At 40.1% G+C, this 25,484-nt stretch overlaps 1 protein-coding gene across 6 annotated transcripts in view; it reads right to left on the bottom strand.

Annotated features, from left to right (window-relative positions):
* Positions 1–6,939: 6,939 nt before the first annotated feature.
* Positions 6,940–25,484, bottom strand: part of elmo1 (engulfment and cell motility 1 (ced-12 homolog, C. elegans)) — a 95,049-nt gene continuing 76,504 nt past the window's right edge. For all 6 annotated transcript variants that reach the window (XM_019264254.2, XM_019264255.2, XM_027286308.1 and 3 more), the window contains 6 exons: positions 18,835–18,998; positions 16,180–16,292; positions 12,477–12,584; positions 12,124–12,206; positions 9,896–9,973; positions 6,940–8,460 (listed from right to left, as the gene is read on the bottom strand). In XM_019264254.2, the coding sequence (XP_019119799.1) occupies positions 8,260–8,460; positions 9,896–9,973; positions 12,124–12,206; positions 12,477–12,584; positions 16,180–16,292; positions 18,835–18,998 (747 nt within the window). In that variant the 3' untranslated portion in view covers positions 6,940–8,259. The remainder of the gene's footprint in view (positions 8,461–9,895; positions 9,974–12,123; positions 12,207–12,476; positions 12,585–16,179; positions 16,293–18,834; positions 18,999–25,484) is intronic.

Raw genomic sequence — 25,484 nt, 5'->3', positions numbered from 1 at the left:
GATGAAAGATTCAGGCTATTTAATGTCATAAATATTAATATTTTTGAGAAAGTTTGTTTTCCAAGGTCAAGAATTAAGTTTAAAGTGTAGCTTTTAAGCCAGAATGGAAAACATTCTACACATTGAAAACAGCTGCTAAATAGACTTGGTGAAATTGTTGGGGTTTTTTTTTTGAATGTCAAAAATTGACTTAAAACCTCAAGTTTTGTCTCTTTAGAGCTTGTTTATGTGGCAATTAGTGCTACAAATAAACTTGATCAGCTCTAATCTACAACAGTTTCCCCGTTGTGTGGAGTGAATGCATCTTGGCAGGCTGCTCCTCCTGCAGCCTATTAGAAATGCATTAGTCCTGGTGTGCTTGTATAAGTCTTGTAAACACTGACTGACTGCAGCAGTCTCTTCAATCAATCACCACACTAACACCAGTGGAGATAAGACTTTCAGATTCATCACTGAGATAGCTGAGATTAAGCAACTGTTGGGGTGGACATGGGAATCAATTTCAGAGTTGTATCCGTTTATCTGAATCACATTTTCCCACTCTGCTGGGATGATCTTTGTCTGGGTTAATGCAATCATTTCATCCTGCTAATCCTGGTGCAGGGCCCCAGGCGCTACAGCTGGAGGAACTGGCACAGCGACTGCTCATCTTCCTCTATTCAGAAAGGAAACCTACCTATTAAGTAGTTTAAGCCTTTAAGTTTAAGCTGTTAACATGCAGTTACACAAGTATTACTCTTAGAATTTAATCACCTAATTATCATTAGAATACAGTCTATATAAGTAGAGCGTAACACCAGGCTGATCAGTGTTTCACTGGTAGTTGAAACTTTGACATCTTTTGTCTCATTGCACAACCAAACATTCACAACCAAACTGTCCCAGTTTTCACCACAATTAAAATAATAATTTTAATGTATATATATATAAAAATGTTGTTTTCAGTGCTTACATAGATGTTTCTAATGTACTCTCACAGTCAATATTACCTACCACTATATAAAAACACAAAATTCACTACGTATCTGAACACTGCATTTGTCTGTATGTGTGTCACTCAATGTCATTGCCAAGGCTGTTGTTAGCCTATGAGTCACGGGCTTGTGGGTCTTTCTGACAGAACCTGTCAGTATGCTAACAGTTAGCTGTCATGCCGGAGAAAGTTGGTCTTTTTTAAAGAGCACCAGGTGGCTCACTCCTTCCTTAAGCACCTGGCAACGAAAAATGCAGCGTACATAGTGTCAGGTGTTGAATGCAAGGTAGGTGTGCTAAGAGCTGAAATAACTGTACCCGATGATCCTGGTTAAAATTCCTATAGTGCATGTATGAGCACATACATGTGCATGAACGTGCACTGGAGGTCCCGGTTTAAAGGTTTGAAAATACACTACAGAACGAGTCGATCTCCATAACCCCCCTTATTAAAATGTCCAACATCACAGCAGCAATAAACAGCCTGTTACAAAAATTGTTTTGGTCCATGACATAAGGAGACTGTATTCACTGACACCTTGAGTTTCTTCACAATTTCTCTGTAGGAAAGACCTACATTTTTAAGTGTTGTGATGGTCTGTCTCTTTTTCATTGTTAATTGCCTTTTTCTCGCCATTTTTATAGCAACACACTACTTTCTGCAGTACAATACTGTTCAAATAATGCCCACAAGAGTATGGTACCACATTGTACACTACCCTACACTACTTTTATGCAGACAGAGGGATTTGTAAGTAATCAAAACATGTCGGGACATCTGTGGAAATCTCTAGCACCGACTTTAAAGGATTGACCAACCTCCATTGCTGCAGAACAGCTTTAAGTTATTAACCCTTTTCTTGTTCCATGAACAAGCTATTCATTGGACTTGAACTGCTTGAATTTCAATTTAAAGAACTGGGAAAATTTCGGTGTTCTAAAACTTTTGACCGGTAGTGTATCTATTATCTTTAAGTGCTTCTTTATTACCTTAAATATTCATGGCCATATGGTAAATATGCTAAGTCTGAAAACCTCCCAAGGGCTTTTTCATTAGGAGTTAAAACTAAAGAAATCAGCTCTGCTTCATCAGGACTGCATAGATGTAGTTTGATTAAACATGACAGATGGTAGCCTGGGACCAAAGCAAACAATCTGTCAACTGTCATCAGACTTCCATTCAAAACTCTTATTGGTGCTCAGACATCACCTTTTTCCAGTCCCGCCCACCGAACTGTGAAATAACCAAAAATGTTCTAACCAGAAAATGTCATGTTCATGTACGACCACATTGCTTCCAACCAGAAGCTATAGAAAATATACACAAACAGTGATGCATCTGTGATCTATGGGATTTAAATCTGAGTTATTAATCAATAACTGTCTTTTCTATCCAGACTTAGCACCTGGAGGTGTCAGTCACATCAGAAATTGCTGCAACCAGCATCCTTCAGTGTGTTCCACACTGACTGACGATTGTTGCTCTTTGGTCAGGTGAATAATAATGTACAAGGGATATTGATTACTGTCCCTCCAGTAATCAATAGGATCAGTGTAGCAGAGCTCCTATTTGTGGCCTCTAATGGGTCCACATTGGACAAATGTCTCCAGTAATGAGAGACTCAGAGAAAACGCTGAGAAAACAAGTCAATACAAATGATGAGCAAGAGAACTTAGAAAAGCTGTTGCACATTTTTTCTTAAGGTGTTTCTTTTGGTACCATTAGATTTGTGATTTACTTGGTGACAGTAAGATGGCATTTTGTCAATAACACCCTCAGGGAACGACTGAACTATGGCACCACGTTCAATAACAAAAGACGAGAAATAATAAGTATAGTTTCTTTGTTTGTATTGGTTTCACCTTTAATCCTTCTCTACTTTGAAGACACTTTGATGATGTGGCATAAAATCTTTAAAAGATCACAAGCTTCCTGACCTGAAGTCTGATAGATATACACGCAAGACAACAGCAGCAAGCGGGGCAAGAACTAATCCAAGTTTGAGAAAAGTTAAAGGTCCATATCACAAAAACAGGTTTTCTGAGTTGGAAGCAGCCCTCAAAGTCAGTAGTTTTAATTGAAACTATCACTTTGATAGAAAGTGTTTTTTGTTGTGTGTATGGCCAAAGTGACCCTCCAAACACTATCAAGTGGACATTAACAGAGGGCAGAAGGCAGACAATTCTGGATGCCATGCCAACTTGTCTGAGATAGCCCGCTCTGGAAGAGAGTGTTCCCGTATAATCAGTTCCAGCCTTAATCTGATGTGATTAGTGTGTCCTGCTGGATGAGGAGAGGAGCTGCACCCTGCTGGCTGAAGCCCCTCCGGCTGCTGTCACACACTCTGCGTTAAATCTCTGGGAACTTGTAATGAGGCCAGCCAAGTCCTTTCCTCCCCTGTCTTTCACAGGCCCGTGTGCATTGAAACACACAAACACATGATGGCAATGAGCACCCCAGGGAATCAAGATATGGTAAGTGCATAAAAATAGATACTTTGCTAGATTTTTTTCAGCTTTTAACAGCTACATGTATGAACACACTCATGCACACACAACTGTTTACAGGGAGGGGACAAAATAAAAGAAACACCTTGCATGGTAGTAGTCCTGCAGTTGTCAGCCGTTTTAGCATTACGTCATCATGATATTTATAGACTCTTCCTCTGACAAATGTCAGCAGGTATGTGGCTTCTGTGTTGCTATACATTTCAAGCAGATGCTGTTATTTGTTCTTCAATTTAAATGTGACTGATTTTGTCAATTTAATTTCCAATTTAACCAAATTCCTATATGCATATTTAATTCACATTTTTTCATTAAGTATAAATGTAAAATGGACTGTACTTATATAGCAGTTCATTTCTAGTCTTCCAGACACTCAAGGTGCTTTTACACTACATATCTCATTCACCCGTTCACATTTATTCATACACTGCATCTTCCATGCCAGGCACCAACCGCCCATCAGTTTTTTAAGGGGGTAACCATTCATACACCAATGGCAACTGATTTGCAGCATCTTCTTTTCTGACATGTAGAATGGAGGAATCAGAGATTAAACCACCATCATCTGATTAAAGGACAACTTGGCCTACCTCCAGAGTCTGTATTTAAATTCCGCGTGAAGGCGATTCTGAGATTTCTTTCAAAATACATTGAACATGTTGGAAAATAGTTGCTGAAACATGTGAAAATACTTCATAGAACGCTGTTATAAAACTGTTTTTCACCAGTTTTCAGTCCAGGTTTTTTTTTTTTGGCAGTTCTAAAGGGTGGCTCGATGACACACTGAGGCTTCAGCACATCAGTGGACACACCCCCACAGTCCTGGAGCTGAGCTGCTCATTTTTACCCGATTTTGACACCTAATTTCATAAACTTGTTGATATTTTTATTAATTCAAATTTGGCTGGGTGGTTAAAAACACTTTCTATTTTAGTCTGACAAACTCAGTACACATTTTTATTCTTACTTTACACAGAATTTAAGAAACTTATATTCTAAATGAATAAAACAAATTGTGTAAGTTTCAAATGGTTGAGGGCAGAATGTTCCTTAATGTTTATTTCTTGGTAGTGGAGAGCATTGTAAAGTTATATTTCTGTTTTGTGATGTACATACAGTACACTGGGGTTTGATCTATTTATTAATTATATAGTTTTTTTATTTGTTTATTGCAACTCGTTTCTGTTGATTTGTCCTCGCTTTGCATTTGTCTTCTTCTTCTTTTTCTCTTCTGACCTTACTAACAAGTGGCTAATACAGTTTCATCAGGGCCATCAGCTCAAGTGACTAATCCACTTCACAGACTGGCTTTGCTTGGCTCACAACACACCACAGCTTCTCCTCCCAGGAATGGTCCCATTTAAGCGTGACTGTTGAAACATCTGCATGCTCAGTGTGTGAGTATTTCAAAGACTTTGTGGCAGTCAAGAGAGAGTATTTTCGTTTTTGCCCAAGAGAGTGTGAGACAGCTGCTGTTAGGCTCTGACTTACATTTCTAATGAGCATGGGGGCATCAGAATCCATTCGTGAGTGAACAATCTTTCCCTGAAGACGGAGCTCAGTGGATGTCCCTGTGTTGGTTGGTATATAGAGCCGTCAAGCAGGAAATGGTGTCACACACGGAGGAGTAAGGGAATGCTATGACCTATGTGCAGGCAAATAAATATCCTGTGACACAGCCAGGCATGTAATGGGAAAACCGAGGCACCTAAACCAAGGACAGGCACACACACACAGCAAGGCAAACATATTCCACACGAAACAAAGGTAGATCATAAATCATAAGCATTTGACGGATTGTTTTCTACATAAATATTTAGGGATGATGGTGGCCTTCACAGTGATCAATCTGAGAACAATTTACATGCAAGTTCTGCTGCATTTACTGTATTATTGAGATGTTGGGCAAATTGTCTGAGTCAAAACTAATATTACCTTTTCATATAGCAATGTTATCCCTCTTTGACAGGTAGAAAATGTAATTTGTATAGAGGAAATGTAGATTTGATAAAGATGTAGGAGGATGTTTGAGCCTGAATACATGAGAGATTTAAAAGTGTTTGTGCACAGAGCGGTGTCTTTTCAGAAATGACAGCTCTGGTGATACAACAGAGGCTACAGAGGCATTTTCATCAAATACCATTAAATTTTGTCCCGGTCCGCTGAGGCCAGTGCCACTCCTGCAGACTATTTAAGCTGGACAGAAGAGATCAACCTGGAGTTGAGAGAGAGAGAGAGGAGAAGGTGCTGTGCACAATATCTCCCACCCATCCAATCATGTGGTGTGTGTGATGAGCAGTGGTGGAAGTATTTAGATCCTTTACTTAGTTAACAGTATAATTAGAAAAATGTACAAGTATTAAAAGTACTCAATGCAGAAGAATGGCCACTGTGAGTGTTATACTATTATATATCATATTATCCACCAATGTGTGCACAACAATTTAATGTTGTATTTAGTTGAAGTGGAGCTAATTTTGAACTAAAATGAAAATAATTCAATCATGTGTCAAGCTGGAACCATGAAACAATTTTCTGTCAATCAAGAAACTGATTAATAATGTAATAATTTCAGCTTTCCTTATATAAACTGTTGGGTAGTTTCCTTTATAATTAAGTAAATGTACTTTGCTTTATTCTGCCGCTGGTGATTACGAGCACCTTCAGTGACCAGCCAATAATTTCAGCATGTACCAGTCAGTGCTGCATGAGTCCTCGTTGTTGTTGTGTTTACTGACTGGTTGAATGCACAGTTGTGGGTACACGAAATGGGTATGTAATGTGCATAAAGTATTAAAAGTACACCACAGGGGCTGATAAGTGTAAAAATGTCAATATGTATGTTTTTATTCAATATTTTGGTTTCAGTTGATTTTTTGTTCAGGTTTTGGGTTTATCTGGTGTTGCAGGGAATTTATTAAGGTTAAAGTTGGTTATGTAGACTGAAACATTTTAAATAAATGTATTATCAAAACATTAGACGGGTGCAAGAGGTCTATTCAAGTTGTTCTCTCTGATGCACCAGTCAGTCATTGATAAAAGAAGAGTGAAGTTTAGAGGTTAAGGGAACTTGAAACATATCATATTGGCTTGTTGTTACAGATATTTGTACAAAATCATTCTTTTCAACATTTATTTATTTTTTCATTTCATGTGGTATATTTCAGTAGGCTTAGTTCATTGCATTGTCGACAAGATAATTTCAGCGCAATCTACATTCAGTGTAGATTGGTCCATATGGGATTGTTTCATACAGTATATGTGCATTGAATGTCTAGCTTTTGTTTGAGATTAGTTATGACAATAACAACTGTAACTAGCGAAACAAAGACACCAAATTTCTGTGTTTAATTGTTCGCTCTTAATCAAGCACCAGTCTTCCACCTGCATACAAAACACTGGCATGATCCTTGTGTCTGTGTTTCATGAATGAAGAAAGGAACAGAAGGAAAGAGTAGATACGGTTCTTAAATCTTTAATGTAAACAGCAGTTTTGAGGGGCTTTGAAAAATCCTAAAGAAAAAAAACATCTGAAGATATTAAATAGGAAGGGGAAAATATATAAATCATACTAGAAATAACAACCATGATTTCTTTTTAAATTAAAAAAATACATAAACTTTCAATTTTTGTGGCCATATAGTCCTGAACACACAAAAAAGACAACTTTCCTTGACCAAAACACTAACATCCTCTTTGTAATACCAACTACTTGGCAGTTTCACAATTTTAAAATCACTAAATTATGACCATCTTACAAATGATAAACAAAAAAAAGCTCAAATATTGCTTAGGAATGTTGTGTACAGCAGTCATTACAACAAGAGAGACTCAAATAAGGGAGAGACGAGTGTGTGTTTGTGTGTGTGTTTCACAATGGTGCTGCTTTTACGGTCGTTTTTGGCAAAGCCACTGTGTAGGTGTGTACAATATGCAAAAAGCAGCGGTGGGATATTAACATTTACATTAAGAATATTTAAAAGAAAGGCTTTCTACTGCAATACAATGCCTTGATTTTGAGGATCGACTTATTCTAACAGTCTTCAGCATATGTGTAGCAGGACAGAGTTGATATAAAGAGACTATTTTCATGAAGTATTTGTCTTAAAATGTACTTCATCCTTCCTTTTAGCCTCTTGGGAAACATTTAGCTGCCACAAATACTGTAAGTAAGAATGTGACAGGAAATACTGCTGGAAAGCTGATGACAGAACACAAAACCCCCGTCCCTCCCTGCTCCTGGACTACACAATCATCATCCCTCCCCCCACAAAAGCCCTGAGGAAAAATAATAAAGTAAACATAAAGAAAGGACAACAAGGAAGCTGAATCAAATAGAATTTCTAAGCGTTTGTCTACAACGATCTTCAAGCAAAATGACAGCGGGCGCCTCGGCCGAGAAGTAAATGTTTCAAAACATCTGACACAGGAGGAGAGTGAGGAAGAAGACGCAGGACGACCAACGACAGGCCAAACAAATGCTTCCTGGTTTCTCTTCTCCATGGCAACCTGATGACCCCGAGTCCCTCAAGTGCAGCGAGCCTATTAATATGCACCATTTTCTCTCTTATAAAGGTCTAGCAAGAAGCAAGAGGAAAATAGTTCAATAAATCCTTTTTTCTTTCAATCACAGTTCATTTTTTATATTATATGGTTTTATTTGTTGTTGTTGTTGTTGTTTTTTTTTTTTATGTTCCAGTTTGTAAGAAAAGGGGATTGGTCCAGTGAGTACAGTAGGTGCTGGGTGGGTTTGGGTTCGGGGCTTGTGGGGTCGTTCGTCTAGTTACAGTCATAAACAAAGTCATAGTTGCTAGGTTCTTTGGGAATCGGGGGCGGGGCCTCGGGAATCTGGATGTTCTCTAGATCCAAGAGACGGAGCTTCATCTCCATGGAGAGGAGGGTGTCCATGTCAGATTTGGTGTAATCACTGGTCATCTCCTTACCGAGGAGGGCGTTGAGACCATCTGTCCAGACGCAGTACTGCAGAGATATAGATAGAGGTAGATTCAAAATTAAAATAAATCGGAATGGGCAGGAAGAAACTGAAGCTAAAACCACAAACTAAAAACTTCCAAAACCTACTATAATTAAGCATGACATATTTCAAACTCAAAGCAAGCTGTTGACTCCACCTGCTACAGAGACATGCAGGCATAAAAGAAGCCAACCACCAAGGGAGGAAGATTTGTGTACACTCTGACTCAGGAGAAAAAGAGCAGGGACACCTTCTTCTCTCTTGTCCTAAATACAAACTTCTAAGTTTAAAAAAATATGTACAAAAAAGTTTTTTGGATTCAACACAAGATAATGAGATTTATCCTTAGAGGAAGTCATAAAGTATTAGACATCTGTCTCCAATGTGTACTTTTACACAAGAAAAAAAAAAGCAAAAAAGCAAACAAGAACACCTTTATTTGTTGCCAGATATTATAGTTATAAGCAGAGCTGTTTTAAAAAGTCATATGCAAATAGCATCGGATAATATCATGACAAATACACTGTCAAGAAAATATAATAACCATCTATACCATGCTAAGCTAAACTGCAATCGTGCATTAGGTCATTATGGACAATGTTGTGACAATGAAAAGTGTTTAATGGAACAAAATGTACTATATCATTATTAATAAAGTTACATACACCATGATAAGTGATTTTATCCACCACCCAACTCATCATGCAAACTTCTGAATGTCTCTGATTGCTTTTAAAAGCCATTAAAATAAAGCAGCATTTTCATATTTTCCTTTTAAGCCTGTTAATCCTTTAAAAGTGACTGAGACCAACTCCTAACAAAGCCACTGAGATTGCAATAATATATATCCAGAGGGTGTAGCTATATAAAGACTTGCTACAGCTGTCTTATAATTTATTTGATTGTTTTATTGTTGATTTCAGGTTCTAAATAAGATTAAGGTACCCTGTGGAGTTTTTTGACCACTAAAAGGTTTTTTTTGTGTTTCAGTTTGTATAAGGCATGTGCATGAGGGTAACATGATGCATGATTAGAAATGTTGTCAACATGTGTTGTTAAACCACAATATGTTGTGGTGAGAGAACAGACACTTTTAACCTTCAAAGCAGCCAAATCAAAGTCAGGTCTCACTTTAGTCTGGCATGAGTTCAAGTTTTAAGTCTATAGCTCTGCTTAGGGGTACTATAGTTTTCTTTTATAGTTTATTATGCAGTTAATCTAATCTTGATTTATTGATCATTTGTACCAGAGATAGGTTGTAAAAACACTATACACACATTTATTCCAATGTGTTTCTGTCAAATGAACCACTTAAATATGCTGTAGTGATGAAGTATGTATCCGACCTCTCCACTTGCATACACAAAACGTCTCTCTTCATTCTTCATGATCACACATATCCATTCGGTCTGACACAGTCAACAATCACTGTTGGCTTACCTCATGCTTGTCAGGAGCAATAAAGTTTAAATACTCGTCCGACTCATAGAGGACAGAGAAGGCCAGCTCTAACACCTCCTGCAGAGAGGACAGAGTGAATAGCAGAGAGGGAACGGTGAGGAGGAGAAAATGGTGCAAAGACAGAGCAGGAGATTCAGACAGTGACAGAGTGGAGGCGGTGGGATGGAGAGGTAAAAGAAGAACAAGGAAAAGGGTGCAAGAAAAAAAAAAAGGAGAAAGGTGAGATTTACACCACAATGCTGTCATACCAGTCAAATCTTCCTCTCCTCTCCTCCTCACGGTCTGTTACATCAGCTGCATATCAACTCATCGCGTAACAGCGAGGTGGAACTTAAAAGAAATACCTGGGATGACCACAGATACTGAAAAATGATGGTACAATTTCACCTCAATATCCACTTTGGGCTACTGTAGGAAATTAATTGAATGCATTGTGAGGACAGAACAGGGCAACTGAGAGCCAGATACATGAAAGTAATTCATTAAACGCTTGCTTGCAATTTGTGTGAAATTAGAGTCAAATTTACTAAGGCAGCAGGTAATTACACAGAGGGAGAGCTTAAATGATGCAGTTCAGTGGTGGGCTTTGTCTCAGACCAGGAGGCTTGGAAGAGAAAGGATGATATAATGCTGTACAAAGACTCAATACAGCTAAAATTCAATTTAGGAAACCTTAATTGTACATCTATTACTAATACTAATACTGTGAGAGTTTTTAAAACCACATATCAAGATGAAGAGATGGAAAAACCTTAAAAAGACACAAAACAAAAGGTTGTACAGAGGACTCCGTGATCCTGACACTGAGCATGTTGTAAATGTGTAAGTGCATTAACAGCTTTGTTAGAAGTTAAAGTTCAAACAAAGACACAACTCTGCTCATTATTTGGTGTTGCCCATTATTGTGTTAATTTATCAGGGCTCCCTTTTAGTTGCTGTTTTTTAAATTGTTAATTAAATTGCAGCTTCCCTTTCTTGCAGTACTTTGTCCGCCATCACCGAGACTTCAATTAAATAATGCTTCATTTAATCTTCCTTTCACCACCACACCATTATTTTAATACAGCTGCACAAATCTGCATTTTTCACACAAAACAGACCCATCACAAACTGCATGGATGTTCGTAAACACACACTTATCAAATATCCCCCAGTCATGTTCCTGCATGTACATAAAACAGAAAGCTGTACTACAGCAATGAGATGCAAAATGCAGCACAGATGAAAGGCAAACGGCACTTCCAGGTCAGTACACTTGTTTTCTAAATAACATGAATGTCTTAAGGCATTGCAAGAGTTTAAAACAAGGCAAATATGGCTTTGAGTGCATGCTTATGGGAGACACACTGTATGTGTATGGAAGCATTTATCAAAAAATACTTAGGATGAATAAATTTGGAAGGATTTTGGAAACACTGCTTGCCTCCTCGCAGTCCCACCACTGTGGCAGTGGCACACAAATGGTCCACATGTCAGCTCTGCTCTAAAGCCCGTAGAGGTGACTTTGGCTGGCCTTGTAACAGTGAGTAATGAAATGTGCTCATGTTCTCATTCACAAGGCTGGGAAAAGGCCTGCTCGACGGCCCAGAGACCCCCCTCAGGTCATTCTCCTAGACCTGCGCTCATCGACAAGGTAATAAAGGAGACAAAGCGGGGAGGAGGCATGCTCCTTTGTCTTCAAGGCTATTTATCCATGATCCAATATATCAGAGTCCCGTGGGTAGGTGGGTGTGGCGGTGGTGGTGTGAGGGGTGATGGTTTGCGGAAGGCAAAGTGCAGGAGAGAACGGGCTGATGTGTACACAGACGCAGACGAGATGGCTCTTTCATCCTGGTTAAGGCACCGCAGTGGGCACACCAATGTGTTACTTTCAAATTTAAACAGCAAAGAAAAGATGTCAGCATGTTTTTGGTGGCTCTTGTGTGATTTGTGTCTGCAGCTTAAACGGCTACTCTGTGATTTATTTTCTAGACAAGGCGGCTGATGGATACGTCTCTCTGTGCTGAGCACTCAGACGCAAGTTATTGTGTTATTTCCCAAAGCAAATTTATGTAACTGACATCATGTTATGCAATGCTCATACATACGGAAACACATTCTCTCGCCCGGTTAGACACCAACCCACATGTATGCACATGTACACACACGTGTGCACACAAAAGCACAGACACACAGACACACACACAGACACACACACACACACACACCTTGTTTTGCTTCAGGGCTCCCTTCTCCTTCATGTGAGGACAGTCTTTGCCGGTGATAACAGCTTTGATATCAGCCACAGGCACTGCAGAAAGGACAGACGTGAAGTCAACAACAGCATCCCTGTGACAACTGTGTCATCCCAGATGGTTGGCTAAGTTTATTGAAGTGATTAAAAGTTAAAATTCTCCCTAGATCTGTCACTGTGAGTGCACTGTAAGTAAAACTGGTGCTAGCACTAACTAAAGAGAACAGTCAGTGTCAATGACAGTTGCTTGTCACTGCCCATACATACTATATACTACTGTGTGACAATACTGGGTAAAGACTGGCAATAATTTTACTTAACACTCACGTTTGTCCTGCAAAGAGTCGTGGGGCACTTCACCCTGAGGGCTCTCTTCCAAATCTCCATAGTGCAGGACTTTATGGTTCGGAGACAGACGACAATACCAAAACTTATCTGGAAGAAAAAATGAGGAGAAATGAAGACAGAGGGGAGGAAAAGGGAGAGATTTACAGGAGTTATGAAAAATGTCACCGGCTGGCATACGATTATATGGGATTGCATGAGTCATTAACAGGAGAGACAATTAGAATGGCAAAAAAAACTGTGACATAAAAAAAAGAGGAAACAGCCTTTAGGAAAATCCACAGATGGGCTATGATGCTCTGCATGAGGGAGGGATCTTGATGGGCAACAAAACAGACAGTTGGCCTTCACCATTTTAACAATGATTCAACAACAATATGCACACTCAGCCAGGAGCACAAAAGGTTTTTTTTCTCTGTCTTAAATGAGGCAAAAATGAAACATTAACTGTTGGAATGAAACGAAGGAAGTGTCTACTTTACCTACAGAAACTAGAGACAGTTAAATGAAAAAGATGCTTGGTGTTACAGCATGTTTTACTTTGAATAACAGTCTCTGTTAACAACATAACATCCAAATAGTTTTTACACCACAATGGTTAAAATGTACGTGTAGGATGTGGTCACAGGTGCATTTTTTTTTATACAAAACAAGTAACTAACTGAAACTGATCACGTTTAATGCCTTTTCCTCTTGGCTTGTGTAGTCATCCAGGAGTGGAGGCCTGTAACTACCAGCTGTATCTGTAAACCGCTGGTCACTGCCTTCATGGCCAGCCTCTGTGGCCGGCCTGGTGTTCTTTAGTGGTTCCCTGCCAAGGTGGGCACCAAGCAGAGCTGGCAGTGAGCGGGCACAGACTGGGGAGGTCTGGCTGGCGTGTGCATGGGTGGCACAGTCCAAATCCTAATTGCTGAAAATAGACAGTTGGCGGTGCCAGGCTGGTGCACCGTGGCACCCATCCACGAGTGAGCAGCTCGAGATGTGTGGCAGCTGTCGAGGGGAGGGGCGAGGGGCGGGAGAGGACGCTTTCAACTGTTCAGCTTAACAGATAGCGTGACTGATTTGTGTGTGTGTGTGTATGTGTGTCTGTATACAAGCACATATGTTCGTCCTTTGGCTTGAAGACAATGCATCTCTCTTTAGGATTGAATTTCATTCTTGTATCACTTAAACTATAATTGTCTTAATCTAAGTCAGCTGCCAGGACGTGGGTGAACGATACAGTGAGATTCAACAGAATCAGGCCAAATTTCCAATTTTAGTTTTGCTTTAGTGCAGCATTTACACAAGGTACACTCTCCTGAGCCCTGAGTGCTGTTACCTGCCAGCACCCAGCACTTAAAAGATTGCACAGGTATAGTGCTCTTTCTTTCAAACATCAAAACACCATCAACTTGAGCTTTTAGAGAGAAACATCCCCTTGTAATGGGTAGACTGGCACTTTGGAAGGTAGCGAGAGGGAAGAGTCATCTGCACTGAAGTCAGCTAAATTAATATTTGATGTAGATACTTGAGTCCCTGCAGGCTGGAGGACTGTGAAATAGTTGTGTAAGACGCTGAGGGAGAAGGGGAGAGGGAGCACGTTTGAAGTATGTAAAAGATGCGGCACATGACAGTAGATAGAGAGTTAACATTTGTAAGAAGAATAGGCATTGTAAAAGTTGTGAAGAATGAACAAAAGACAAGAAAGAAATTGCATTAATAAAGCAAGTTTCAGTCTTATGCATTAAACTCCCTTGTTTTTGATTTATCGCCTAATTTCATGTGAACACCAAGCATGAATTAAACTTGCTACAGGGCTCCTTTTATTCTTGCCTGCCCGAGTTCTGAAAGACAAAGTGCTCTTCACATTGTCAGCACATGGATGTGCTGCAAGTACCAGCATGAGAACAAAAGCACGGAGCGGAGAGGGAGGAAAGGATTAACATGTATGGGTGGAGGGAAGAGAGATGAGAGTAGACACGAAAGCAAAACCAAAGTATTGTGGAGAAACAGCATGTCCTTGACTCCTTCATGTCCTCAGAGGCAAACTACAGCTAGCTTGTAGCAGGCGGGAGACTCCTCTACAGTCAGCGTGCATTTGCAGCAGATTAAAGCTGGTGTAACCCTACAGGGTGGTGCGCCAAATTAAATCCAGTGAGGCTCATGAACTGTTTTATATACAGCTGTGCGGGTGTGCTGCTCCTGAATGCCTAATGGTTTTGTTTCTGCGTTAAGTCTGTGTGCACATATGTGCATGTGTCCTCAATTCCTTTGACAAGCATCATACGATCTCTGAAGTATAAACATGATATGCTAATATGGGACTGTTCACAGCATGTCACTGCATAAAAGGCAGACAGGCATAAATCAACTGACCACAAGCAGCGAAGACGATCAGATACCAAAATCTGGGTTGATGCTATTCACATCTTTCAATTTCTACATTTATATATTTTTATTTCTGTAATCCAGCTTTGACAACATCTGGATGACAGCTCACATCAGGCTTTTAAATGTTGGAATATATCAGGGTGAGTAGAGAGAAATCCACCCGGTTGTTCCCAATTTAAATTTGACTTATTTGGAAGTACAGCTCCTGCAGGGAAGCTGAGGACAGTAATGCAATAACAATAAACCAAACCTACAACCTGAGCTTGTCACTGGGTTTTTTTTATTTCACGCATTTGTTTGACAGAGAGGGGGTGAAGGAAAGTGCAAGAGGGAGGACAGAAGATTGAAGGGATCAGGTTTCAACCAGATTAAAGCCTCTTTGACTGAGGAGCAGTATATTATACAGGCTAAACGCTGCCACTGCTCTCTCTTCCTCCCTCCTCTCCTTTCTCTCTTGTGGCTCCTACCAGAGCTCGGGGCTAGAGTTTTCACTTTCTATCCTTTTTCCTCTTTTCACCGCACCACTGAGGAAGGAAAAAACCATCAATCCTCACAATAAATTAAGTCAAAAGTCATGTCTCTAGGGTGACTTTGCTTCCAAAAACTGAACATATCAGGACATCACAGTCAAATCCGACATCCTAACAGTTGCAGCCTTCAACATGTAACATGCTTACACATAAACTGACCTGTGTCATGTCTCGGCAAAAACTGCACTGTGTTACCATTTCCACTACACCCTCCATACTGCAGAGCCTTGGGGTTACCACAGTCTGCTCTTTTGTCATTCTTTCATCTATTTTCACAAAGGTAGAATTTACCTTGACAAGTGTGCATAAATGTGTGTTTACCCTGCTTTTAGCTTTATGCATCTTTGTATTTCTTTGCATGCCAAATATCTGTGCATGCAGGGGCAAGAGGAAGGGAAGGATGTTTGTGCATCTCAAGACACAGAGACGTGTTCTGGATTTTTGCATGTGTTTGGGTAAGCGGCGGCGACGTGCCGCTATATGTCACTGCCTCGAATGTTGACAGAGCCAGCAAAATTTGTGTGAACCATCATGACAGCAGCTCCACAGCAGTCCAGAGCTTCAAAGATCTCCTGTGATATCATATCTCCTGTGGGGTTTTCATAACGCAAAGGGAATAAGGAGGAGATGAGCAGGGGGCAGAGAGGAGGGATAAGAAACAGACGGGGGGAGACAGAAGAAGCTAAAGAATTGGATACAGCAGTGGTTTGTCTTGTTATGATCTGCTGCTGTCTGCATGTTCATGGCTGTGTGTGTGTGTGTGCGTGTGTGTGCGTTCTCACCTTGCCTCCTGCGACTGCTGATTTTCCTGAAGCAGGTTCCCTCACACAACCTGTTGAGCCTCTGCTGTTTGATTAACTCCATGATCTCAGGCTGGATCTTCTCTCTCAGCTCCCTGTAGAAAAACAAAATAAACACACATGTACATTAGTGAATTTAAGAGAATCATCTTAATACTGTAAACTGCAACCTTTTAGATCTGGCAAGCATGCAACTGTGACCTAACAAGATGCTTTTAGACCTGGAAGTAAATTCTTTTACATTTTTTAAGTTTTCTGGCAAAATTCACCTGACAAAAATCCCTGGATTGTAACTGTCAGGAAGAACAGAAAATACCAAACACACATGTACATGTACAGGAGAAAGGGCTGATCATAGGAATCTTCAGCACTTGCTGTCATTTATTCATGCATCTACATGTCTGTCTGTCTGTCTGTGTTGCATATGAATGTGAAGCACACATGAATTATGCATATTATCTGCCTGAGCAGTGCTGCTGCTCCCCATCTTTCATTTCGCGTCATGGTACTGGAGCCTTTTCTCTTCCATTTTACCTTTTTGTTCATTTCACATTCTGGATATATGCAGACTTTTGACAGGATTTCAGGTTTTTTAGACAAATAAAAGCTGTATATTTCTAGCATTTCTCCATGCTGACGTTCTTAATCAGATTGTTGTCCTTTCTCTTCCTCCTTCTCTCCTTCGGACTCTTGTCTCCCTTTATCGGTCTCCCTGCTCACCCTCGCTGTTTATGTGTTTGCCTCATCAGCGACCCTAGTCATTACATAGATCTGTGGTTGGACATATAGCCTGACATGTTTAAAAAAAGAATCAGCGAGTGGAGGGGGAATGGCTTGTTAGATGAAGGATGGTTGATGATAGGCTTTACCGCCTCGTGTGCTTTTCTTCCGACACAAGTGAGGCGGTTTTTGTCTGAGGAAGTAGCTCCGGTTTCAGTTTAAACTGATTCTTTCTGGCGAGTGCAGACAATCACAGACAACTGAATTAAAGGGCTGAGGTATTGCACTGATGGACCTGTATATAGGAAGCACCTCTGCAAGGTAAAATGTGTTCAAAGGATGAAAGAAATGAGGCACAAAAACTAATTTCCAGCTTTGTAGAAAATGTACAGTACCTACACTAGTGGTAGAGTATATCACTGAAATATGTGAAGTGTTCCTCCTAATTTCCTGGTGAAACATTTATGCACTGACATTTATGTAACGTCTATGTTGTTTATTGGTGTAAGCGACTTTCAGTAAATATAAAACTTTCCACATACAGTGCAAAAAAAGCATTTTTACTAAACATAGCAAAATCCAAGACCTGCTTACAGGAGTAAAAATGACACTCAGGACACACAGCTTTGATCTGACGCCATAATGATAATCCTCCTCACCTTCTTTTGAGGTCTAAAGTCATTCTCTATAATAACTGATGGCAGAAAACTGGCGGCAATACAGCAGCTAATACAGAGCCCATTTAAATCTGTGGTCCGACATGCTCCGCTCATTATGTTTACAAGTCATGACTGTACTGTATTGATTAGAGGAAAATTCCACCCTCAGGCAGTCTTGCGCTGTTGAAGAGAGACTCATCAGTCTGTGATGTTCATTGCTTTCCAACATTTTGTGATAAAATCCTAAAATGCGCCTTTCAATTTCAGCAACTAATTCAATCAATCCAATTACATTTTGCCTTTTTCTCCCAGAATCTTTTTAACAACAGCCTGAGATTTGGGTGTGAACTGCTGCTGTTCTGCTGTACTCCTCGGTAATACAGGGAACAAATATTAAAATCCATTGTGTTCTAGGTGATAAAAAGTGTTTCTAATCTAATTCTAAACACGAATGAGATAACTAAAGATCTTGAATCTTGAATAAAAAGCTGCATTATCAGTAGTCTTTGCATATTTCTCTGCAGCTTCCTTCACTTTTGTTCTGCTTTCTCCCCGAGGATTAATTGGCTGCTAAAATTTGGTCTCTACCCTTCCAATATCGATTCAATAAGCCCTTGGCTCAGCATTGATTATTGTTCAGAGGGACAAGCTCTCTCTGTGAAACGATTTTTCAATAGTGCTGGCTACTCCATTAAATACAGGCCGGACAAAACAATGTTCTCCATTACAGGGCCTGCATCCATGATCAGTCAATGAATGATCTATTAGAGACTAGCTCTCCATGCTTAGTGAGCTGGAGGGCTGTTAATGGAGCATTCACTGGGAATGCCATTTGAAGACAATTTGAATTTAATGCATATTTTCAATCATGAGGAGAGCACGGGTGCTACCTGCTTTAGGCCAATAGCTGGCATTTGGTTGACAAATGGAAAGGGGAATAAAGAAGCAATTACAAGCATATTAATGACCATGGGTCTTTTTTGTGGATGCAAATTACATCCTCATTTGAGTTCTTAACAGGTAGATGAGGAGAAAATGCATTTAACAAGAGGACCATCCAATTCCTCCAACTCTGCAGAAAATGTCTTACTTTTCTTTTTACAGACCTACAGTCTGCATGAAGAAAATGTGAGTATTATTCACATTAAATTCACCGTCTTGACTCCCCAACAAGCTTTTCTTAGACTCTTCAGACAACCAAGATAACCCTTTGACAAATGTGTGCAGGATCATACTGATTATTTATTGGTTGACTCACAGGATGGGGCGGGACTGGAAGTCTTCCTGATTCATTCTTTCGGACTGGCGTATCTTCAGGATCTCTGTGTAGCTCAGGTTCTGCAGGCGACTCTTGAACTGATCCAGGGAATTAGGCTTGAGAGTGAGTGCTCGCATGATCTGCTCCCTCACCACCTGCATTACCTGCAGAGGAGAAGAGGCAGAGGAGGACGGGGTGAGACTGGCATTGATGCAGGAGTGATACAGAGCGATTGTAGAGTGTGTGTTTAACCACAGACAAAGTCAGTGAAGTCAAAGCTAACTCACTCCCTATTTTGGGGGCATTTAAACTTCTATTCAGTTCCCAACAGGATTAATGATGGGTTTTTTCAGAACTGGAGCTGTAATCCAGTCTGGTGCATTGAGCCTTAAGAGGAAGAGAGCAAAGCAGAATAATTCAACAGTGGCTAGTCAGCTGTTAGCCCCAGTATCATGCGTCAGTGAAATGCATGACAGAACTTGCCTATAATACCCCAGCTAGCTAATACCATTAGTCTGGCTGAGCCTGCAGAAGCATGACATGAGTGGTGTTCCAAGTCATCAATCCCACTCGAGGGGTCTTTGTGCCCAACGGATGTAACACTACAATAGGACAGCACACCACAACAACTCATTAAATACATCATGCATGTCTAGATCAATTTTGGCCAGTGTGTATACATTGCTGTCAGGAGACAATAATAGGTTGAGCTGCGCACATACACACATTTGTGCTCTGAAAATAAAATCATTAGAAGTGAGCGATAGAAAAACAATATCAGTCTTCTCGACTAACACGGACTGAGAAAAAAACATCCTACGTTTATGCAAATAAAAAGGAATAAAAGCAGGAAATTATGAAAATGAACAAAAGGACACGTGTTAGACATTTTCATAAAAACCTGGTCTAAGTGAAATATAAGCAAGACAAAACCATGGTTTTTTTTTCTGTCTCTTGAAGTACCAATTAGTTTAGAATAGCGACTCAGATGGAGTAGAAAGAGCTATTAATAAAATAAATGGTTATTAAGATGGAGCAATAGATTTAAAGCCCGAGTTTGAGCTATGACAGGACTACACTGATTTTTAAAACAGTTAATAAAGCACTGATTCTTTCCAAAGTATAAAACCTCCTCATTCTTACATTTGAGCCTCCGGAAAATGAGATCTTCGATGACAGCTGCTTCCATTTAACTTCGCTCTCTCATTTGCATTCTGCATAATTAGAATTCGAGCACGAATATAACTCAAAGATTGATTCTTTATTTGTGAAGTTATTCAGCCTACACACATGGGGGACTTGTCTGAGAGCAAATGTAATTTCCTAATGTGCTGAAATTGTTCAAACACAACAGACCATCACCTGCAACAGCGGTTTCCTGTCAAAACTGAGCGTAGCTGACAGAGCTCGTGTTGATGTGAGCCTGTAAATCCTGCTGAGACACTGACACACTGTGTGATATTTGGCCAGAATAAAATGTACTTTTCTCTGGCCAGGTTGAGCAATGCGGTTCAAGTTTCTACAGATGATGCAGCCCTGATTATGGATCAGCCTTGTTAGCTGCCACCTCAGAGCCTGCAGATGCTGATTTACTGGATCAGATCATACTGAGGTGATAAGAAGAAAGAGATCATCTTCTTGTCTCTTTGATTTTACTCTATTTCTCTTTTCTCTGCTCGCCTTATTGATCAAATGCTCAAGTATTCCCAGCCTCTGCAAACACACTTCTTCACGCTACGTCAGCTCAATTATAATGAGAGTAAAGGATGATGTTTTGTGTGGATGTATGTGCTTACACATACACAGAAAAGCACATTCTGCTTGATCCGGGCTCCTCAACCTTAACAATCGTGCCAAAACCAAAACCCAGTGAGTCAAGAACCCAAACATAGACTTATATAATATTGTGTGTACTGCAAGGCGATTACCCATCAACTTGCTAACCTCTGAACTCTCACTAGTCAGACTAAGATAGGAGTGAGAGCACTAAAAATAAAAGATTTGACTTGCTGAAAATGAAATATAAATTACATAAAACTCTGCCCAGCACCAGAACATCTAAAAAACTCAAGACAACAAAGGATATCGAGGATAATCCTCTTGAATTAGCATCGCATTTGCTGCGTAAAGATGCATTAACAAGGGGTCTGGGCTCAAAGTCCCCTTTTGAGATGCTGGCACTGCACACTGTAAGGAATTAACCAATTTTTAATTCCTTATCTGATAGGTCCTTAAGCTATTACTCCCACCACAAAATAATGTGGAAAAAAACAACAACATTTTTGTACTGATTACACAATTTAATCCAGGGATTAGCTTTTAGAATGCAAATATGTTCAGAGGCAGTAATCACTGTGTATTTTCTAACAAATGGACAACAAATTGACCTCAGAAAATTATAACAAAAACTGCAAGGGTTGGATCAAATGGGGAGTTATTTAGAGGCACAAACATGTGGCTTTATGGCACCAGCTGACGAGTTTTATCACATATTAGCGATCAGATATGACAACCCATTGTAATCCTCTGTTGATCAATTTCAAGAATCACTTGAAGTGCTGATTTTGAGCCTGTGCTACCATGTAGATTTATCTACAAAGCTCAGACACAGACCCACATCAGTGCACATTTGGCCTTCTCTTGTGTGATCTAAATCTAACTGGCATTAAAGTTGATGCAGGACCGTCAGTGACTCAGCACAGCCACAATCTTCAAATCCCTTTTGACAGACGCATACAAAATTCGAGATCAAGATCTTAGTTGTTTGAAAAGAAGATCTGTTCTGGGATAAAGTCCATGTGTTTAGAATACCAACCTCATAATATGATTGTTAACATGCGGGTGACTGCTACAGAAAAATGACATTATCATCATTTATAGATAAACTGTATGCACTGCTCAGAAAGTGACTGTCCTGTCCTGTGGTGCAGTATGAAGTCATTACAATCCCAGTCTTTACATCTTCTGTTCTAACACTCCTGGACATGGCCATTTTTCAGTAGCGTAAGATAGTAACCCAGAATGTAAACACCAGTATAATATTGACCACTAGAGGGCGAGGGTCAACACTTCCCCCACATCAGTCAATACTTCTGAGACTCTGAGCGGAGACGTAGGCTTGTGGTGGACATTATAAGATGGAGGACTTAATATATTTATGTGTCTAGCCTTTCACATTCTTGTGTGTTGGTGTTTGATAACATCATTGGATTACTACGTTTTGATAAATATATTGCACAATGAAATATTTTGCATACTACTACTAATGTATTTATAGCTTCTACTACTTGATGTTTATCTTCCTTCCTTCATGTTTGTTATGCACCAAACACCAAGCCCTTGTATTTGAAAACCTACTTGACTCGTGAAGACAGCTGTCCATTCTTCTCTCGGCTGAAATGGCTAGCATACATATTTTTGTCATCTCCATGAAAGGCTCTTTTCTATATTCAGTCCTCATCTGTGACTCCCTGTAATATGCATGCCATATTTTCATGGTTGGGGGGACACAGGTGTCCGGCTTACAGCAGATTTACAACCCCCCAGGACTGGCCTTTCATTCAGCCGCTTCCTAGTCCTGCGTGATCTGAAAAATGTGCAGACAAATGGATGAAGCCACAGCTTGCACTCATGCTATAAAGAGATTCATCACTCCTCTCCACTACTTTTAATCACAACTTCATGGAATCACCTATCATAAATCCACACACACACGTACACACGCCTATAATCCAGATAATTAAGCCTCAAATTAATTTATTTTCCCATTAAGATTACAAATGGTCTGTCAGTGTGTCTAGCAGGAACAGTCTTCCCTTATGAAGCTATTTAAAAGCAAAAGGAAATTATATGAAAGTATAGCAAAGAGTATACTTTGATATCTTCATTTTGAAGTTGATATTTTGCAGCACCCCAAGAACCCCAAATTGTCCCCTGAAATCACAAAAACAACAGGAAACCTCTATATTTTGTTTTTTAGGAGCTTTTTAGGGCAGATCTCATCGTCACCTGCAGCCCACTTCCCAACCTCATCCTGATCTCTGGAGACCGACTGCCATCCAGCCCGGGTGCCTCAGCAGAGCCGTCCCTGGGGAATGTTCATTAATATGCCTTGTTTGCAGTCATGTCTCCGGCAGGAAAACAATTCTGTTGGCCCATGTGGCTGCACTCATGCTAATTAACACTGCGAATATTCATCACATTTAATACGAACACATGGTCTTTTCACAACAGGGCAGAGGGGCATTATGAATATTTTATCTTCATTCCTCTTTTTCATCCACTGATTGCTCAGAGAGCACCTTGGTAGAGGTGAGATGACGTCAGTGCCGAAACAAACTGGGCACACCAAGCTCACTCTCGGTAAATTTAGGCTCAGTTTTGTACAGGTGTCATTTTAGCTGCAGTCTAGATGATCCAAGTGCAGAATTGCTCATCTTGTGCTCTTCTTTCCATTTAGTCAAAGCTGTTGATCCAAGATTTATCTCCTCTATCTTGTCCACCTTTATTTCTGTCTTTCTCTACATTCCCTCTCACACTCCCTAATCTCTTCCAGACAACAGGCCATCATTCTTTCTTGTAGCTCTTTGGAAAGGGAAGTCAGACAGCAGAGCAAGTGTCAGCAAAAGTAATTAAACGCTATCCCATGAGCCATCTAGTACATGTAATGCAGAGCTGCCCACACTGACGCATCCGCCACAGTACTTCATCCTCACACTCCTTGTTTCCTCCCTTCAGTCTCTCCTCAAACAGGACAGTCGGGCAGTTCCTCGTTCCTAAAGTCGCCCTGCCATCCATCATCGGCAACGCATCAGCCGTAGCAAATTACCGTCCCCCTCTTGCCGACCAATCGACTGTTGCTGTTGCTCCATTTGCCTAAGAGGATGCTAATGACATCATTTACCAGCTGTCATTCAAATGCTCACCCGCCACTCAAGCCTGGGCGGTGAAATCTGGAGATTGTGCAGGAGAGGCGCTTTGGTGGGCAAATAATAAGCCGGTAATCACAGAATAATGACTTTGGTGATACTCCCTGAAAGCAATCAAAAAGTCAATCTCGCATGGTGATGATGGGAGAGTCGCGTGTGTGTTTCTGCATTTAAAGCTTTGAACTAGACAAAACATGCCTGCTTGCACAAACGGAAGCATTCACACACACTTTAGAGTCAACAAAAAGTACACGTCAGGTTTTTAAAAAAAAATGCAGCAGTAAGTAGAGAATACAGAGAATCCATTTCTCCTTCCTGCCACCGTGTTTTGTGTTCAATTAATAATTATCTCCATCAAACTTGACCATGATGTAATTCAAAATAAAACAATGCCACAGAGATGAACATAAAAAAGATGCCTGTCTCTTATCAGGCAGTGTAGACAGAGGAGTGCTGGTACGGATTGTATTAAATTTAGAAGCTGATAAAAATGTATCCAGTAAATATGCAAAAATGTGTTTTGGAAGTTGACAGGACTGAAAAAATGACAAAGCTCTGTTTGAAGATTCATAGCTTTCATACCAAATTTAAGGCAAAGCTGCTCTTGTCACTGTTAAATTATTATATAACCTAATATATTAAACAACTGGGATTTCCTCCAGCATTGTTTGTGCCAACACTGGATCAAATCAAGTATTGACAAGTTTAAAACAAGTCTTGTTTGTGCACTCTCTGTAAGAAACCAGACATTGTTTACATCTAGTTTCTTTTTATGAAACAATAGTGACACTAATCTATGCCAACAATGCCAACTGTGCTGGATTTTGCTCTCAGTCACCTTCATGATTTGTGCAAGAGGACTTTTGGGCAGGCACAACGAAACACAGATCTCTATTTGACAGGCACACACGCACGCACGCACGCACCGGTCATAACACAGTGTAGTGCTTCAAATGCTTCCCACTGGCTTGGACTACAAAAGTCTTGTTCTGAAACAACAGTCCATGCTGCTTTGTGTGTCAGCGCTGTTGTCAGCTTCATAGTTGTGATGGTTGCAGGGACATTTGTAATTTCAGATGAGATGACATTCAGGCAACAACAACAACATGGGGCAAACCTTGTCTCCATGTGTATGTTCACACTGCCATCAGCAAGGATGAGGGTTGTCAAATGTGACGGATCACAAAATGTGCTGTATGAACAACAGCTATCTGTAACCATATTGTTTTAATAATTTTCCACAGAAAAATGCCTAGTTATGTTTACTGGTTTTACACTTCTTGTATGTGAGGATAAGATGCTTTTTTCTATTTTATTTCATTGTAAGTAGAATATCTTTGGTTTTTGGACAGCTGGTTGAACAAAATGAATGATCACACTGGAATGAAATATTTTTCACTAGTTTCTGGCATTTTTTATTATTATTTTTTACACAAAATAAATTGATAGTGAAATAAGGGTTATTTGCAACCCTGATAATGATCTTTCACACCATACTGCTGAATCTTAATGTACTATACGAGGTGCCATTTTATAGAGGGTGAAGAACCGATGATGCTCAACAGCCAGATTCCCAGATTATATTTAGTATATTCAGTTTTTCTTGTTAGACTCTCCTGACAACCCTGTCACGGCTCTATGTTAAGTCTGCTGAGAGCAACTAAGTGGAAAGGCACTACTTTCATCCATTAAAATTTCAATTATGTATCTGCACCCCACGGC

This window comes from Larimichthys crocea, chromosome XIII, assembly GCF_000972845.2.
Source record: "Larimichthys crocea isolate SSNF chromosome XIII, L_crocea_2.0, whole genome shotgun sequence".
Lineage (NCBI taxonomy): Eukaryota > Metazoa > Chordata > Actinopteri > Sciaenidae > Larimichthys > Larimichthys crocea.
The sequence above is the reverse complement of the archived record's forward strand: the minus strand, read 5'-3'. Positions and strand labels throughout refer to the sequence as shown.